Here is a 16,834-nt window from a genome sequence, read left to right as displayed (position 1 = left end):
AAATATCTCCATATACCTGTACATTAATTGTGTTATCTCTCAGGAAGCATAACACTGAAAATGTTTTAAATATTTGTAAAGAATTTCAATCTTGGGGCCCAGGCAGTAGCAAAGTGAGTTAAGCACACATGGCGCAAAGCGCAAGGATCCTGGTTTGAGCCCCTGTTTCCCTCTCTGCAAGGGGGTGGGGGGGGTCGCTTCACAAGCAGTGAAGTAGGTCTGCAGGTATCTGTCTTTCTTTTAAAAAAAATTTTATTTATTGGGGAATTAATATTTTACATTCCACAGTACATACAGTAGTTTGTATATGCATAACATTTCCCAGTTTTCCATATAACAATACAACCCCCACTAGGTCCTCTGCCATCCTTTTTGGACCTGTTTTCTCTCCCCCACCTACCCCAGAGTCTTTTACTTTGGTGCAATATGCCAATTCAGTTCAAGTTCTACTTATGTTTTCTCTTCTGATCTTGTTTTTCAATTTATACCTGAAAGTGAGATCATCCCATATTCATCCTTCTGTTTCTGACTTATTTCACTTAACATGATTTTTTCAAGGTCCATCCAAGATTGACTGAAATGGTGAAGTCACCATTTTTTTTAGATGAGTAGTATTACATTGTGGTGGGACACCTGGGTTGTTTCCAGGTTTTGGCTATTACAAATTGTGCTGCTAAGAAGCATGTGTACACAGATCTTTTTGGATGTCTGTGTTGGGTTCCTTAGGATATAACCCCAGGAGTGGAATTATAGGGTCATAGGGTAGGTACATTTCTAGCCTTCTGAGATTTATCCAGACTGTTCTCCATAGAGGTTGGACCAATTTACATTCCCATCACCAGTGCAGGAGGGTTCCTTTGACCCCACAACCTCTCCAGCATTTGCTGCTGCTACCTTTTCTGATGTATGACATTCTCACAGGAGTGAAGTGGTATCTCATTGTCTTTATTTGTATTTCTCTGACAATCAAAGACTTGGAACACTTTTTCACGTGTTTCTCCGCCTTTTGAATCTCTTCTGTGGTGAATATTCTGCCCATGTCCTCTCTGCATTTTTGGATGGGGTTATTTGATTTCTGGTTTTCAACTTCTTCTAACTTAGTGTTTGCATAGAGGAATACCACTGGTTTTTGAATGTTAATTTTATAGCCTGACACCTTACTATATTGCCTGATGATTTCCAAAAGCTTCTTGCTGGATTCCTTAGGTTTTTCTGTGTATAATATCATGTCATCTGCAAATAGGAACAGTTTGACTTCTTCTCTTCCAATCTGTATCCCTTTAATTCCTTGCTCCTGCCTGATTGCTATGGTAAGAACTTCCAACACTATGTTGAATAGTAATGGTGATAGTGGGCATCCCTGTCTATTACCTGATCTGAGGGGAAATGCTTCCAGTTTTTCACCATTGAGTATGATGTTGGCTGTAGGTTTCTATATATAAACTCCACTATCTTCAGGAATTTTCCATCTATTTCCTTTTTTTGTAGTGTTTTGATCATAAAGGGATGATGTGTTTGTCAAAGGCTTTCTCTGCATCTATTGATCATGTGGTTTTTGGTCTTGCTTTTATTGATGTGGTGGATCCATTGATTGATTTACATACATTAAACCAACCTTGCATCCCTGGGATAAACCCCACTTGGTCATGATGAACACTCTTTTTAATAGGCTGCTGTATCCGGTTGGCTAGAATTTTGTTCAATATGTTTACTATGTTCATCAGAGATACTGGTCTGTAGTTTTCTTTTTTGGTTGTGTCCCTGTCTTCTTTTTGTATCAAAGTGATGTTGGCTTCATAGAAGCTGGAAGGGACTATTCCAGTGTCTTCAATCTTCTGGAAGATTTTTAGAAGTAGAGGTATTAGTTCTCTTTGAAGGTTTTGTAGAATTCACCATCTGGTACAGGACTTTCATTTTTGGGAAATTTTTTTATGACTGTTTCAATTTCTTTAGCTGTGATGCGTCTGTTCATGTTATCTACTTCCTCTTTACTTAATTTTGGAAGTTCGTAGGTATCTAGGAAATCGTTCATTTCTTCCAGGTTCTCTGGCTTGGTGGCAGAGAGTTTTTCATAAAAGTCTCTCATGATATGCTGAATTTCTACAGTGTCTGTTGTGATATTTCCTCTTTCATTTGTGGTCTCATTTATTTGGGTCTTCTCCCTTTTAGTTTTATGAGTCTGGCTAAAGGTGTGTTGATTTTGTTCACTCTTTTGAAGAACCAGCATTTACTTTCATTGATCTTTTGTATAAGCTTCTTATTTTCAATGTTATTGATTTCTGCCTTAACTTTAGTTACTTCTGTCATTCTGGTTGCTTTAGGGTTCCTTTGTTCTTCTTCTCCTAGGTCTTTAAGGTATGCAATCAGGCTGTTTATTTGTGCTTTTTCTGGTTTCTTAATGTGTGCTTGTATGGCTATGAACTTTCCTCTCAGTACTGCCTTAGCTGTGTCCCAAATATTTTGATAGCTTGTATCTTGATTTTCACTAAACTCTCAAAACATTTTTATTTCTTCCTTTATTGCCTCTTTGAGCCTGTAGTTCTTAAGCAGTGTACTATTGAGTTTCCACATTTTGGGACTATTAATAATCTTTTGTTGATTGTTCAGTGCTGGTTTAATTCCACTGTGGTCTGAGAAGATGCTTCAGATGATTTCAATGGTCTTGAATTTGCTGATGTTGTCTTTGTGGCCTAACATATGGTCTGTCCTTGAGAATGACCCATATGGACTTGAGTAGAATGTGTATACCAGTTTCCTGGGATGAAGGAAGTCATCCCATAGGTCTCAGTTGTTGTTTTCAGTATCTCTTAATCTCTTTTTGAGATCTCTTACTTCTTTTTTATTTGTCTCTAATCGTCCTCTATCTTGCTACTTCTGTCTTCAGCTTCATTGATTCTATTCTCTCTCCCCTCTACTGTTTTCTGTAGTTCATCTATTTTGTTACCCTGTTCTGATGCTGTTTCAGCTTGTTCAGCTAGCTGTGTTCTTAGCTCAGCTATTTCAGCTTTCAGTTCTCTAATAACCTTGAGATAATTAGTGTTTTCTTCCAGAGTCTCATTTGTTGTTTCTGCATTTCTGATGACAATTCTTTCAAATTCTTTACTCATTCCTGTGATTATTTCCTTAGCTACTGTTTGGATGTTCACCTCATTATTTTGTGCTTCAATCTTTGGGGGATTTTAGGTGGACTCATATCCTGGTTCATTTCTCCAATATTTCTTCTTGTTGGTTTAACCATTTTATATAGTATGTTATGAGGTCCCTCTTTAGTACTTTTCAAATTACTGATCACTCTTGTCTGGATTGATTTGTGTCTAGGTAAGGTAATTAAAGGCTTCACAGTTGTGGAAATTGACAGTTGTTTCAATAGTATTTTATTCCCTGATTTGGAGCTCAGTGGCTTAAAAGCCTCTTTTGTTCTTTTTCTTCCCTGTAGGCTATGGGAGCCTGAGGGCTTTAAAACTGTAAGTAGGCTTTGTAGCTTAATCACTGGCTCCTGACCAAGAGATAAAACAAGGTGGGGCAGAGATAATCCAGTGGTTATGCAAAGAGACTCTCATAGCCCCACTGCAAGGCCACAGATGTATAGATCTTCTTCTGAGTTTTCTAGTTAGTTCTCTAACCCCCTGGTATCAGCACAATGCCTCCCCCCCCAGCTGCTCCAGATTCTGAGGGTAGTAGCAATGGAGACTCACAGTTGCATTTGGTGAGTATTAGGGGAGTCCTCTTCTCCCTTCAGCAGCCTTTTTGTTGAAACAGACAGGAGGTGGTGACTCAACTGGTAAACTGCAGCCACTTAATCACTCCCTAAACTTCTCTCTGTCCATGAGCCATATGTGTTTGCACTAACTGGTGATTTGGTGGGTTCCTGAAGCCATGCTAGTCCTGTCTTTTTGTGGTCCCAGGTGTTCTCCTTTGGTATTTGACAATTCTCTCTCCCTCAGCACACACAATGATTTTCATAATAGTCCAGGTGTCTCTCTTTCTCTCCTCCTCTCTGGTTTCCCCTCCTCTCTCCATTTCTCTCTGTCCTATCCAGCAACAACATCAATAACAACAACAATAATAATAACAACAATAGTAAAAACAAGGGCAGCTAAAGAAAAATAAATAAAATATTTTTAAAATTATTTTTAAGAATTTCAATCTTCACTAATACTTTTCAAATTTTGAAATGTCAGTTATTCTAAAACATCTTTCATGCAAGTTTTGTTTTCCATCAAATTTCTGTGAATTCTTAATTTTTATAATGTATTCATTGAACTCCATACCCATGCTCTATTCACACTTGCCAAAAAAAAAAAAAGCAGAGAAGTGCTATTGCACTTTATAAATTAATGTCCCAATCGAGACAGAGCTCACAAGTATATCAGGGAACCAGAAAACTGAATCTTAATACTAAAAGCTTCTAGGTGACTTGTATCCATTCCATCACATGCAACTAAATTAGTCAACCAGATTTGGGTTGCTTACATTGTCTCTTTGACATTACTGAATTTGATGAAGAGAGAGAGGTAGATTTTATATTGTGTCTAACTCACATCAGTTGAAGTTGCTCTCATTCTCTGTGCATAAGAATAACTGGGGAGGGGTGACTCATCCAGTAGTGCACATAAATACAGCTTACAGGGACTTAGATTTAAATTCTAGGTTACAAGATAGGAAAGCCTCAGGAGGGAAGCTTCTTTCATGATTGGTGGAGTCTTCCTGGAATGTTCCTTTTTCTCTCTGTCTCATCCTTCTTCACTGTCTGTGGCTTAGTGAGTTTCTGGAGAGATCCTGGTTGTATTTTGTTGAGTTTTCTGGTGATTTTTCTTTTTTTCTTTTCCTAATTTATCAGGAGAGTGATCTGAAATGTCTCTTACTCCATAGCCATGCATTTGGAAGAGTCCTCCCTTATCTTTTTCTTTCTTTCTTTCTTTTTTTTTTTTTTTTTTTACAATCATAAGACATCTGTTTGTAAAAAAGAAAAACGAGGTTTAAAAACTCTTGTCTAGGATTTAAGTATGAGAACTTGGATTAGAATTATTCCCTGCCCAACTCTCACAGTTATGTTATTGCTGCAGTTCTCTAGAATCCAGTGACAGCCCTTTGTAAAGGAAAGTGACAGATATAATCTACTGATTATATAATAATATTATATAATAATACATAATATAATAATATATATAATAATAATATAATAATATATATAATATATATAATATATACATTATATATTATATATAATATATATATAATATATTATATATAATATATATAATATAATATATATAATATATATATAATATATATAATATATATAATATAATATAATATAATATAATATAATATAATATAATATAATATAATATAATATAATATAATATAATATAATATATATAATATAATATAATATAATATAATATAATATAATATAATATAATATAATATAATATAATATAATATATAATAATATAATAATATAATATAATAATATATATAATAATAATATAATATATATAATAATATAATATAATATATATATAATAATATAATATAATAATAATAATATAATATAATAATATATATAATAATATTATATAATAATATAATAATACAACTTATTATTAAAGTGATATTAGGTAAATTTTGTATTAGGTATTTACCTTGTTAATACAGTAACAATTATTATCACCATGACCACTAGATAGCATGCCTTACTTCTGAACCAAGAAGAGGTAGCAATCCAGACCAAGGATAGATATTATTCTTTTGAACATAAAGTAATCTAGGTTACTGGTTATTTAACATGAATTAGTTGGGTTGTCAAGTACATGATACTGTATAAAGCAAAATCACAATATGATCTCCTACTGAGCAAGGGACTATTATACCAGCTCATGGTCACATAATAAACATGTCCTGTTTTACATATGTAACACTTATTCAAACAGAGCTGAACACCAAATTATCACCACCACCAAACTATCCCACTAGAGACTAGCTGGTGGGTGAGCAGTAGTGCCAAGAACAAAAGGGTAGTGGTAATACTTCTAGTGAAAATAATCAACTCCACACATTTCTGCTTGTGTAACATGGTCTGATTACAAATAACTATATATATTGCATGTGTATATGTGCATGTGTACATATACATACATTTGGTGGATGAGAAGCAGTCTGTTTTGAATAAGTATGGTAGTTCTGTGAAAATGCATTTACTAGAAAGCTGTGCAGTCATTGAAATGCTTACTGTGGTTTACCAGATTAATTTGCACATTATAGGGATTATTTATACTTGTTATAGAGAGTAAAGTTCTTAGTAACATGCTAATGCAATTTATATTATTTAATACTTAACATTTAATTGGGAAAAAGTCACTTATGTAAATTAAGTCAAGGAGGTGGGGGTCTAAAAACTGTTTTAGCTTAAATTCACTCTTTCTATTCTTTGTATTAAATTCCAAAATCAATTTTATATTTATTCCTACAGTTAACATATATCAAATGGTAGTAATTGACCAGAGTTTACATTTGAAGTTTGCTGCAAAATTCTCTGTATACATATTCTAGTTTATACAAGTGTCTTTATCTCATTTTCTCTTTGAGCATTTAGCATATTCTTTAATTTGTGGTAGTTTGTAGTTAGGGAAAAGATATAAACTTTTTTAAAAAACAACCCCATAACCATTTGCTTTTTTTTAATGTAGATAATGCTGGATATTGTCCAGTTCTTCAATATCTTCAAGTATGGAAAACCTCAAGAAAGTTCTTATAGTACCTGTTTGAGAAACTTTATTTTGAGGTAGAAATTGCAGGATCTCTGGAGTCCACAGTTCATGGTTTGCAAACCTTAGCTCACAAGTACAGCATAGTTACATTCAGACTTCAAGGCTTCCAGGGTTATGTCAGGGCTGTGTTAGACCTCAGGATACCTCCTGTGGTTTGGAGTATTGCTGAGTGCCCTCTCTTTTTAAGGGACCTGAAGAAAGATGGGTTGGCACTGGGCCTGTTTGCTTGAGAGGTGTCATCCTATCTGGGTTTGAATGCTTGTCGGGCTGAGGAGTGTGCTGAATCACCAAAACCAAAGCTCTCAAATTACTGTTCTCTCCACAAGCTCATAGAATTTGACAAGACTACTTGATAATTTCCAAAGTTGCTGCAACTGATACTTAATGAAATAGACTTTCTTATCTGCAAAATGTCAGTTATAGGCTAGAATATTTCTAATTTAATGCCCCCTCCAAATTCTTATACACCAATATTAAGAGGTGGAGACATAGGGTGTGCTGATCCTCAAGTAACATAGTTGCCTTTTTTCTGTTTGTTCTTCAAGGCTAATGTAATGATTAAGACAGGCAGCTGTGATGGAGCTAGATAAAGATGGGTTTCCACTCCAGTTCCATACTTACACCCTATTTATGAGAACTTAGCAAACTGCCTTTCTTCTCTTAAGTCTTGAGTTTCTCAGTTAAAATTTAGTATTTTCAGTGTCCTTATCTCCCAGAGTGTAGAAAAACCAGTACATGATGTAAATATATAGCAACTCACCTTAAACTATATATAAAGAGCTCTTGTCATTGCTGATATTGTTGTTTTTACTTAAGAGATACTCTCAGGCTGTTTTGTTCATCCTTAATGATTTAAATACATTTTTGAAATGAGTAAAATGCTATTAATATCCTTAATAATGTGTTGCATACATAGACATTTAGAATTTTAATAGCAACCTTATTGTGGGTTAAAACTAAATCTGTTATTCTAATTTCCACTAGTCTGTGTTTTATTACGGGAATACATTCTAATAGGTCTATTCTCAAGACATTAAAATCTATGATAAAACGAATTAACTCAATATTTTGAAGACTCTTCTAACACCATTTCAAAAGAGTGATAAATGAAAAAACATAGATTATTTCCAGTATGGTCTTCAGAGGCCCAGTGAAGTAATTATGTATATCTGTTTAATAAACAGCCCATTGATAATTGTCAACTGTGATTTTTTTTTTGAGCTTGAAGAAATCATTCTAATTAAATGTAAAGTTTTTTTTTTCTTTTCTTAAATCTTCTTAGATAATGGAAGATTCAGAAATGTGCATAGTGCCTGGGGGTTTGGCCAGAGTGAAAAAGCAATTTGAAAAGGACAAGATTGCCTCTTCCTTCAATACCTGTTCTCAGCACAAATACCAACACCAAAACAGATCTGAACAGGTAATTCTACCAAAGGTAGCACATAAATTACACATAGTTAAAATGCTCTCATTTCTGGACTGGTGCAGGTGGCTTACCCACTAGAACAAACATGTTGCTTTGTTTGGGGATCCGAGTTGTGGGAACTCCTGCAAAGGGGAAGTTTTGCAAGTTCTAGAACACTAGTCCAAGTGCTAGAATAGTTTCTCCTCCACTTCCTCTTCCTCCACCTCGTCTTCCTCCTCCTTCTTATTTCTCTTTCTCTCTCTCTCTCTCTCTCTCTCTCTCTCTCTCTCTCTCTCCACATAAATGGCTTCCATAAGTTGTATGTTGTATGGGCACTGAGCCTCAGTGATGACTCTGGTGGGAAAAGAAAAAAAAAAGAACTCACTTATTTTCATTTCAGTGTCAAGGTAGAGCATGCTCTTGTCCCCCTTCTTCCTTTTTCAGGATAACATCTATTTTCAATAATCCTAAATAAATATTTTAATGTTTTTAAAAGCATACCAATGTACTTATTACAGTTTTTCCACATTCCTAGGGAGACATGCTTGATATTTTTCATCCCTGTTTCAAACATTTCAAACATAAGGGTGTTGGGTGGTGATATACCTGCTTGAGCATATATGTTACAATGCACAAGGACCCTGGTTCAAGCCCCTAGTCCCCACTTGCAGAAAGAAAGCTTCACAAGTGTTGAAACAGGTCTACAGGTCTCTCTTTCTCTCTCCTCATTCCTCTTGATATCTGGCAATTTTTAGCAAATAAAAAAAGATAATAAAAATTTTAAAAATAAAAAATTAATATTTCAAACATAAATTAAAATTAAATGCCATAAGCTGACCAGCAGATAAATAAAAATAAGTATGAAAGCAGTGTTTACATTAAGCCTCTATTTCTAGGTTCTAACTTACAATCGACTATTCATAATAAATTGCCGACTGCTTCATAGATTAGATTTGAAGCATTATTTGGCTGTCGTGGTATATTTTCTGTATCCTTTTAAATAATCATAAATTGAATGGTAGAACCCAGGTGTTAGATAAAAGCCCTTAATGCAACTTCTGAATAATAGCTTATATAAAAGATCTTTTCCCACTTCTTTTCTCGACTATCATTTATCACCAAATATTATCATGGGATATAATGATTTTTTTTTAAATCTGGGAGCCTAAGTGATAAAATCCATTAGACTGAACTTGACATTTTGAAAAAAAAAATGCACTTGATACAGCTATATTTATTCCGTGTTTTCCATAAGGAAAAAAAATAACTGCAGTATTTTGACATTTTATAGTGAGGTAAGAGCATTTATTTTATTTTTATATATGTGTAATTTTATGTTTTAAAGCTAAAGTAACTGAATATGCATGGGAGTAGCGGCAGAGAAATAAATAAAAACATGACAAATAAAATAGTTTTTGTTGCCTCTTATCTAACTGAAAAAAGTGATAATGTACAGTATATGGAGCTTAATAAATTTATGATGTGATTTTTTTAAAAATCTTGCATAATAGAGCAAAAGTAAATAAAAATTAAGCTTGAGAAAAATATATTTAGGGGAGGTCAGGTGGTGGTGCAGCAGATTGAGTGCACATAGTTGGAAGTGCAAGAACCCACACAAGGATCCCAGTTAGAGTCCCCCAGCTGGCTCCCCACTTGCAGGGGGGTCACTTCACAGTGAATAGGTCTGCAGGTGTCTGTCTTTCTCTCCCCCCTCTATTTTCCCATCCCTTTCCAATTTATCTCTGTCCTATAGAAAGAGAGAAAGAAAGAAAGAAAGAAAGAAAGAAAGAAAGAAAGAAAGAAAGAAAGAAAGAAAGGAAGAAAGAAAGGAAGGAAGGAAGGGAGAGTGTGTGAAAGAGAGAAGAAGAGGAGGAGGAGGAAGAGGAAGAGGAAGGAGAAGGAGAAGGAGAAGGAGAAGGAGAAGGAGAAGGAGAAAGAGAAGAAGAAGAAGAAGAAGAAGAAGAAGAAGAAGAAGAAGAAGAAGAAGAAGAAGAAGAAGAAGAAGAAGAAGAAGAAGAAGAAGAAGAAGAAGAAGAAAGAAAAAGGGAAATCCTCCAGAAGCAGTGGATTAATTGTGCAAGCACTGAGCCCCAGTGACTGGAGGCAAAAGAAAAAGAAAGAAAGAAAGAAAGAAAGAAAGAAAGAAAGAAAGAAAGAAAGAAAGAAAGAAAGAAAGAAAGAGAGAGAGAGAGGAAGAAAGAAAGAAGAAAGGAAGGAAGACAGGAAGAAAGGACGGAAGGGAGAAAGAAAGAAAGAAAGAAAGAAAGAAAGAAAGAAAGAAAGAAAGAAAGAAAGAAAGAAAGAAAGGAAGGAAGGAAGGAAGAAAGGAAGAAAGAAAGATATATATTGAGGGGGAGGCATGTGGTGTACCTAATAGAGCATACATATTACAATGATCAAAGACCCGGATTCAAGACCCAGTTCCCTTCGGCAGAGGGGATGCAGTGTTGTGTTTCTTCTTATTTCTCCTTCTCCATCTGTCTCTTCTTGCACAATTTCTCTCTGTTTCTATCAAAAAGAGGGGAAATGGAAAGAAAAAGAAAACAAGACATAAAATAGGTACGGGGATAGGACAGAGAGAAATGGAGAGAGGAGGGGAAGACAGAGAGGAGGAGAGAAAGATAGACACCTGCAGACCTGCTTCACCCACAACGAAGCTACAACAAGGGCAACAAAAGGGGGGAAAAAATTCATGGTGCAGGCACCGAGCCCAGCAATAACCCTGGAGGAGGAACAAAAAAAAAAAAATAGGTACGGGGGGGGGGAGGGGGTCATGGATTCCTGGTACAAGCACATGAGCTCCAGCAGTATCCCTGATGGAAAGAAAAAAAAGAAGAAGGAGGCTGAGGAGAAGAAAAAGAAAGAGAAAAACAAGAAGGAAAAGAAGAAGGAGAAATTAAGATTGAATATACTTGTGATTTAACAGATACCTGTGGCAGCAAAGGTGTCTTTAAGTGACTCCGGCATGTATGTTTTCTTGAAATTGGGCAATAATGCAAAATTTAATTATGATTAACAATAATAGTATCAATTTTATATACGTATAGATGATATGGTTACAGGCATTTTATTCCATAGGCAGTTTAGTAGACTATAAAGCTGTGGGATTTGTAGGTTTTAGTCGCCACTCTATCTCTTACTACTGTGTGAAGCCACCTCTGCGGCTTTATGATCTGGCCCACTGCACATGGTCCCAGGCTTAGAGAGGCCCTGTACTTAAATCAATGCCCTCTCCTCTTCACCGTGGAATTCTTAATAACTTTTAAAGAAGAGATATCACACTTTGCATTTGTATTGGGTCTAGAAAATACATAGCAAAAGATCAAACTCATAATTCCCTTCAGTCTCAGTTCCTGATGAATAAAATGGAGAAACTGGTAAGTAATTTGTCTATCTTGTGAGGTGACTGTGCAGCCCTAATGCAACCCAGAAAGTGTTTTACTGTTGTGAAAATATTTCATTATGCCTGAAACTCAGAATCAGTTAGGACTCTTTAATATTGCAAAAGAAAAAAAAAAACGAACTAAAAGTGGCTTAAGCCAAAAAGGACATTATAGATTCACAAAAATGCAGCCTTGTGTAAGAAAACATTCATGTAAGACCAAGTGGTAAAGAACAACTGTCTTATACCATCCCTCCAACTATAATTCTCTCTCTCTCTCTCTCTCTCTCTCTCTCTCTCTCGTAATTTCACAAACCAGGTGATGCATGTTAATATGTTAATAATGTCACAATAGCCATAAAGAGAATATTTATAGTAGGGGAAATGGTAAATGCAATAAACCAGGCATTCTCATTCTCTCTCTCTCTCTCTCTCTCTCTCTCTCTCTCTCTGCCTCCCTCCTTTTCTTTCTTTTTTCTTTTGAGAACCCATTGTTAAGTATACATTACCATACATTGGTATATGGCTTTAAAGTTATGTCCCTAGAAACTAAGAGCCCAGAAATTGGAAAGAGATATTTTGAGTCCCAGTCCCTGCTGCTATACTTTATTAATTGTATGATATTAAGCAAGTTCCTTGACTTCTCTGTACCTCAGTATTTTCAATTATAAAGTTGAGACTATAATTATACCCACCTTGTGAATTTATTTAGTTGGGAGTCGGGCAGTAGTGCAGCAGGTTAAGCGCACATGGTGCAAAGCACAAGGACCAGCATAAGGATTCTGGTTTGATTCCCCGGCTCCCCACCTGCTGCACAGGTGGTAAAACAGGTATGCAGGTGTCTGTCTTTCTCTCCCCCTCTGTCTTCCCTATCTTTCTCCATTTCTCTCTGTCCTTGCCAACAACAACATCAATAACAACAATAAAACAACAAGGGCAACAAAAGGGAATAAATAAGTATTAAAAAATAAAAATAAAAAAATTAATTTAGTTGTGTTTGCAAAGTGCTTCAGACTGTACCTGTTCTGTAGTAAGTACTGCACGAATGTTTGATTTTTTTTTTTAATTTATCTTTTTCTCTGAGAGAGAGATGCAGAGAGAGAGAGAGACTAGAGCACTGCTCATCTCTGACTCATGGTTGTGCTGGGGATTGAACATGGGACCTCAGAGCCTCAGGCATGAAAGTCTTTTGCATAACCATTATGATGTCTTCCCAAGCCCCCACACAATGGTTTGCTTAAAAAACTTAAATATCAGGAGTCGGGCGGTAGCGTAGCGGGTTAAGTGCAGGTGGCGCAAAGCACAAGGACCAGCATAAGGATCCCGGTTCGAACCCCGACTCCCCACCTGCAGGGGAGTCGCTTCACAGGCGGTGAAGCAGGTCTGCAGGTGTCTATCTTTCTCTCCTCCTCTCTGTCTTCCCCTCCTCTCTCCATTTCTCTCTGTCCTATCCAACAACGACAACAACAATAATAACTACAACAATAAAACAACAAGGGCAACAAAAGGGAATAAATAAATAAAATAAATATTAAAAAAATTTTTTTTAAAAAAACTTAAATATCACCTTAAGCATATTTCTACTTAGATTTTTTTCAGGTTCACTTCTGCTAGACTGACCTTATTCACCAAGATTTATACTAGATAATGATTTTTAAAAGTGCAGAAATCTCAGGGGCTGGGTGGTGGTGCACCTGGTTAAGTGCACACATTACAGTATGTAAGGACGCAGGTTCAAACCCCTGGTCCCCACCTATGGGGTAAAGCTTCACAAGTGGTGAAGTAGAGCTGCAGGTGTCTCTCTGTCTCTCTTCCTATCTTCCCCTCCCCTCTCAATTTCTCTCTGTCTCTATCCAATAATAAATAAATAAAAATTTAAAAAGATAAAAAAGTGAAGAAAACCTTATTGCATCTAATTGATTTTAATGGAAGATACACACTGTTGGTAGAGAAAATTGCTATAGGGGACGAACACCTGCTTCACACCTGTTAAAGCGTACACCTTACAATGCACAATGAGCCAAGATCAAGCCCCTGTCCCCACCTGCAGAGGGAAGCTTCATGAGCAGTGAAGCATGGCTGCTGTTATCTCTCTCTCTCTCTCTGTCTCTCTCTCTTTTTCCCTATTCCCTCTCTTAGTCTCTATTCAAAATAAATACCTAAACAAAACATTTTTCAAAGAAATAACTGCTATAATAAGAGAGTGATTATTAGTTTTGGTCTATGTGGCTGTTTTAAACAAGTAAAAATAAAGGGTAAGTGTACATAAGTAAAAATAAATCAATACAACTATAAATAGATTGATATAGAGATAGAATCTCTATTATAAACCCCTAGCAAATTTAGTCTTTTATAAGAGTTTCCCTGTGAAAATTAACTATCAATGTGTGTAAAAATGATAACAATAAAAAAATAAGACCAGCCACTCTAGCTGTGAACAAGCAGTCAGTATCTTCACAATTTCAGACCTGTAGTGACCTTATTTAACTTCAGTTTCATTCTCTACTTTTACAAATGATAATGATACCCATGTAATTCATGAAGGAGATTAAAGCTAAGTTGTAATGCAATGCAATGTAAATAAAATATAAAGGAAGCATGGTGTAAGAATAGCCTGGTAAATGTAATTTTTTAAATTGTATGCAGAAGTCTCTGGGGAAATGAAAGCTAAAATAAGTATGACTAATTTATGGTCACTATTGGAAATTTCAGATATGTGTCAATTTTGTTGTAATAGGAAAATCATATCTTCAATATTCATTTAAATTTTTCAAACTTTCTCAATGTATTCTGAAAATTGCTTCTTTTATCAGTAAGGAATGAGGACAAGATGTTCACTGGTACCACAGTTAATTCTTTCTCACCTAAGCTGATGTTGACTTCTGATAATATTTTCAGTGGCTTTTGCTTGTCAAAAGTACTTGAGACTTATCTCTCTGCTAAGTCTTCTCTGGTCAAAAGTTGTTTATTTTGTTGCCATGAAACTTAATTTAGAAATCAAGATTAAACTGAGTTAAAAGAAAAAACATTTGTTTTGAATTTGAGACAACATTTAATGTTGTAATTAATATTCATTTTATAAGGTGTTATTATTAAGCCCAGGCCTCTTTTCACATTCCTAGTATACTGAAGTCAAATGATTCAGGATAATTAATTGAGATTTGGTTAATTTGTCTGGTAGACCAGCAATCAGGCTCATATTTTGAAGTTAAGTTGTCTAGGAGGATAAATTATTCTTTCTTATTGCTGAATGATCAGACTATGCCTACTGAAAAGCAATTCCAAAAGAGCAAAAAATGGGGAATGGGGTGGGAGATGGCACACCTAGTTGAACGCAATTGTTCCAATGCACAAGGACCCAGGTTCAAGCCCCTGGTTCCCACCTGCAGAGGGAAAGCTTTGCAAATGGTGAAATAGGTCTGCAAGTGTCTCTCTGTTTTTCACCCTCTTTATCTCCCCTTCCCTCTCAATTTCTGATTGATAAATTAAAAATATATAATTTAAATTTTAAAAAGAAGTAAGAAGCAAGAAACAAGGATATTCATTTATGCTAGACATTTTAAACTTAGTATACTATTCCATTTATAAAGTCTAGGCTTATCCTACTTTTATGATTCTGCCTGTTTAACTGTGAGCAGTATCACTGCTAGCTTGTGAAGCATCCTCATGTAAATTTCAAAAAGAAACAATTGTGTAAAATCAGGGCCCCGGGTGAGAAAGGACAGAAGAAAAATATGTTTGAGAAACTTTATTAGTTAGCTCTGGAGTTAATACTAACCTTTTTTTTTTTTTTTTTTACATCACCCATGTAGATTCTACCTTTCAAAACAGCTGTTACTGGCTTCAGTAGATATGAATGAAATCCAACCCTCCATAAGGAATTTTACTTCACTCACCCTGTCTTTTATTGATGTTTAAGTTAGAAATATCCTATCAGTATAGTTTCTGATTTTGTCTTAGGATTGAGTTCTCAGTACTCTATGTCAGTGAAAAGTCAATGTAAGTTCTTAATGCTTGAACAGAAAGGGCCACTTCAGAAGGTTGTATGCCACTCACTATAACAGGCTGAATTTGGGCAGGACATTCTGAATAATCGTCCTCTCTACGTTAAGAATTTATCTGAAATGCACTGGATAGATATTAGAACAAATGTGCTATCAGAATGAAACAGTCACTCTCTAATGTATGCGTTCATTTTCACTTATCCATTCCATAGATTCTGTTCTTGTTGACTTTCTTTCATTCCTTTAAAAAAAAATGCTTTATTGAGATATACTTTGCAACCCAGAAAATGTGTATATGTTAAGTGTACAATTCAGTGAGTTTTTACCATGATTTACACAGGTATGCAGTGTACCACAATCTTGTTTCAGGACATCCCCATACTCACCCCCAATAAGCCTTGGACAGATTAGCACTCTAATGCATTCCTACTTTGGGCTTATTCTCATAGATTTTGACTTTCATCATCTCATATGAATTTCTGCTTCATTTTCTTTCGCCCACATTTATGCTTTTGTTTTTCTTTGTCTTTGCATAACTGCTTGTGTTTTACAAAATCCTAGAAGCCTCATTGTTTCTGAAGTTGTATATATTTTCTTTTTACTTTTAAATGGTTGAAGTAGATAACAGCATATGGAGCTCCCAAATTTGGTAGCAGTAAGCTGCAGTACTGCACTTAGATAATTGCTTTCTTGTGACAATATCTGCTCTGAATTCATGTCAAATATAAAATATTCCCAAACTTTCCTCCTTACCAACAGCTCTGATGTGGACCAGTAGGAATCTATAAGATATGATGTATCTTTCAGCTGTTGCAAAAAATCCTCATGTAAATAGAAGCACTCTGTCAGATTATGTGGAGTTGGAACAATTTCTGGACAATTTAAATTGATAGAAAACATTTTTGACATCTTGTGACAAATATAATCTGACATCTATGTATTTTAGACTTTTTTTAAAGGTGACCCATAGTTATTTTCTAGATAACTAAACATTTGTCTCAATTAAATGCCCACATTGCAAAGCATTTCTCATGTGCTTTAAGTGTACCTTTAGCCTTCTACCAAAAGTGTTTCACAGTCATTGACTGCTATTAACAGCAACAATTTAACCTCAATCTCTGTAAATACACAAAGTTGTGGCCAAAAGTCTCACCAGTATTTTTTTGAGTTAAGCAAATACCTATTCTTTTAATTTTTTTTAATTTATAAAATGGAGATATCTATAAGACCATAGGATAAGAGGGGTACAATTCCACACAACTCACACCAC

At 35.3% G+C, this 16,834-nt stretch overlaps 1 protein-coding gene across 5 annotated transcripts in view; it reads left to right on the top strand.

The window, feature by feature from the left end:
- XIRP2 (xin actin binding repeat containing 2) overlaps positions 1-16,834 on the top strand; it is a 99,947-nt gene that overhangs the window by 36,759 nt on the left and 46,354 nt on the right. For all 5 annotated transcript variants that reach the window (XM_060177769.1, XM_060177768.1, XM_060177765.1 and 2 more), the window contains exon 3: positions 8,056-8,193. In XM_060177769.1, coding sequence (XP_060033752.1) covers positions 8,056-8,193 — 138 coding nt within the window. The remainder of the gene's footprint in view (positions 1-8,055; positions 8,194-16,834) is intronic.

Source organism: Erinaceus europaeus, chromosome 18 (genome assembly GCF_950295315.1).
Source record: "Erinaceus europaeus chromosome 18, mEriEur2.1, whole genome shotgun sequence".
Taxonomy (NCBI): domain Eukaryota; kingdom Metazoa; phylum Chordata; class Mammalia; order Eulipotyphla; family Erinaceidae; genus Erinaceus; species Erinaceus europaeus.
This window is presented reverse-complemented; position numbering and strand designations above follow the sequence as displayed.